This window comes from Gekko japonicus, unplaced genomic scaffold (assembly GCF_001447785.1).
Source record: "Gekko japonicus isolate JY-2015 unplaced genomic scaffold, Gekko_japonicus_V1.1 scaffold53271, whole genome shotgun sequence".
In the NCBI taxonomy this organism is placed as follows: Eukaryota; Metazoa; Chordata; class Lepidosauria; order Squamata; family Gekkonidae; genus Gekko; species Gekko japonicus.
Genome location: NW_015228788.1, coordinates 1 through 799, shown reverse-complemented (window position 1 = coordinate 799; position 799 = coordinate 1). Strand labels below are relative to the sequence as shown.

At 55.7% G+C, this 799-nt stretch overlaps 1 protein-coding gene across 1 annotated transcript; it reads left to right on the top strand.

Moving 5' to 3' along the window:
* Window positions 1–3: 3 nt before the first annotated feature.
* LOC107125371 (olfactory receptor 52M1-like) lies at window positions 4–792 on the top strand (the record flags this gene model as incomplete). The annotated part of the gene is made up of 1 exon (XM_015428804.1): window positions 4–792. A coding segment is annotated over one exon (789 nt), but the record flags the coding sequence as incomplete, so codon positions are not given.
* Between the last annotated feature and the right edge of the window lie 7 nt (window positions 793–799).

Genomic DNA, 799 nt, shown 5'->3' with positions numbered 1-799 from the left:
CACGAGCCCATGTACCTCTTCCTCTCCATGCTGGCCGTCATCGACCTGGTCCTCTCCTCCTCCACCATGCCCAAGCTGCTCAGCATCTTCTGGCTGGACGACCGAGAGATCGGCTTCCACGTGTGCCTGCTGCAGATGTTCGTCATCCACTCCTTCGCCACCATCGAATCCGGGATCTTCCTCGCCATGGCTTTCGACCGATATGTCGCCATTTGTGCTCCCCTGAGGCACAAGACTATTCTGACGCATCGAATCGTCGCCCAGATCGGGCTGGCGGCCACCCTGCGGGGCTTCCTGTACATCTGCCCTCTACCCCTGCTTGCCAGGCGGTACACGTCCTTCCACACCAACGTCATTGCTCATTCCTATTGTGAGCACATGGCTGTGGTCATGCTCTCCTGTGAGGACATCTCCATCAGCAACCTTTATGGTATGATAATTGGTTTCTTGGTGCTTATCATTGACTCTCTGTGCATTGGATTGTCCTATTTCCTCATCTTCCAGGCCGTGATGAGCTTGGCCACCGTGGAGGCCCGTCTCAAGGCCTTCAGCACGTGTTCCTCACACGTCTGTGCTATTCTGGCCTTTTACATCCCCATTGTTGTTTCCTCCATGATCCATCGGTTTGGCCACAATGTGCCTCCCCCGGCACATACCCTCCTGGCCAACTTCTACCTCATCATTCCGCCCGTCTTGAACCCCATCGTCTATGCAGTCCGGACCAAAGAGATCCGACAGAGGCTGGCAAAGATGCGGTCCTTCGGCAGGGGAGGCGTCAAAAACCTTGTGTAAGCCTTCC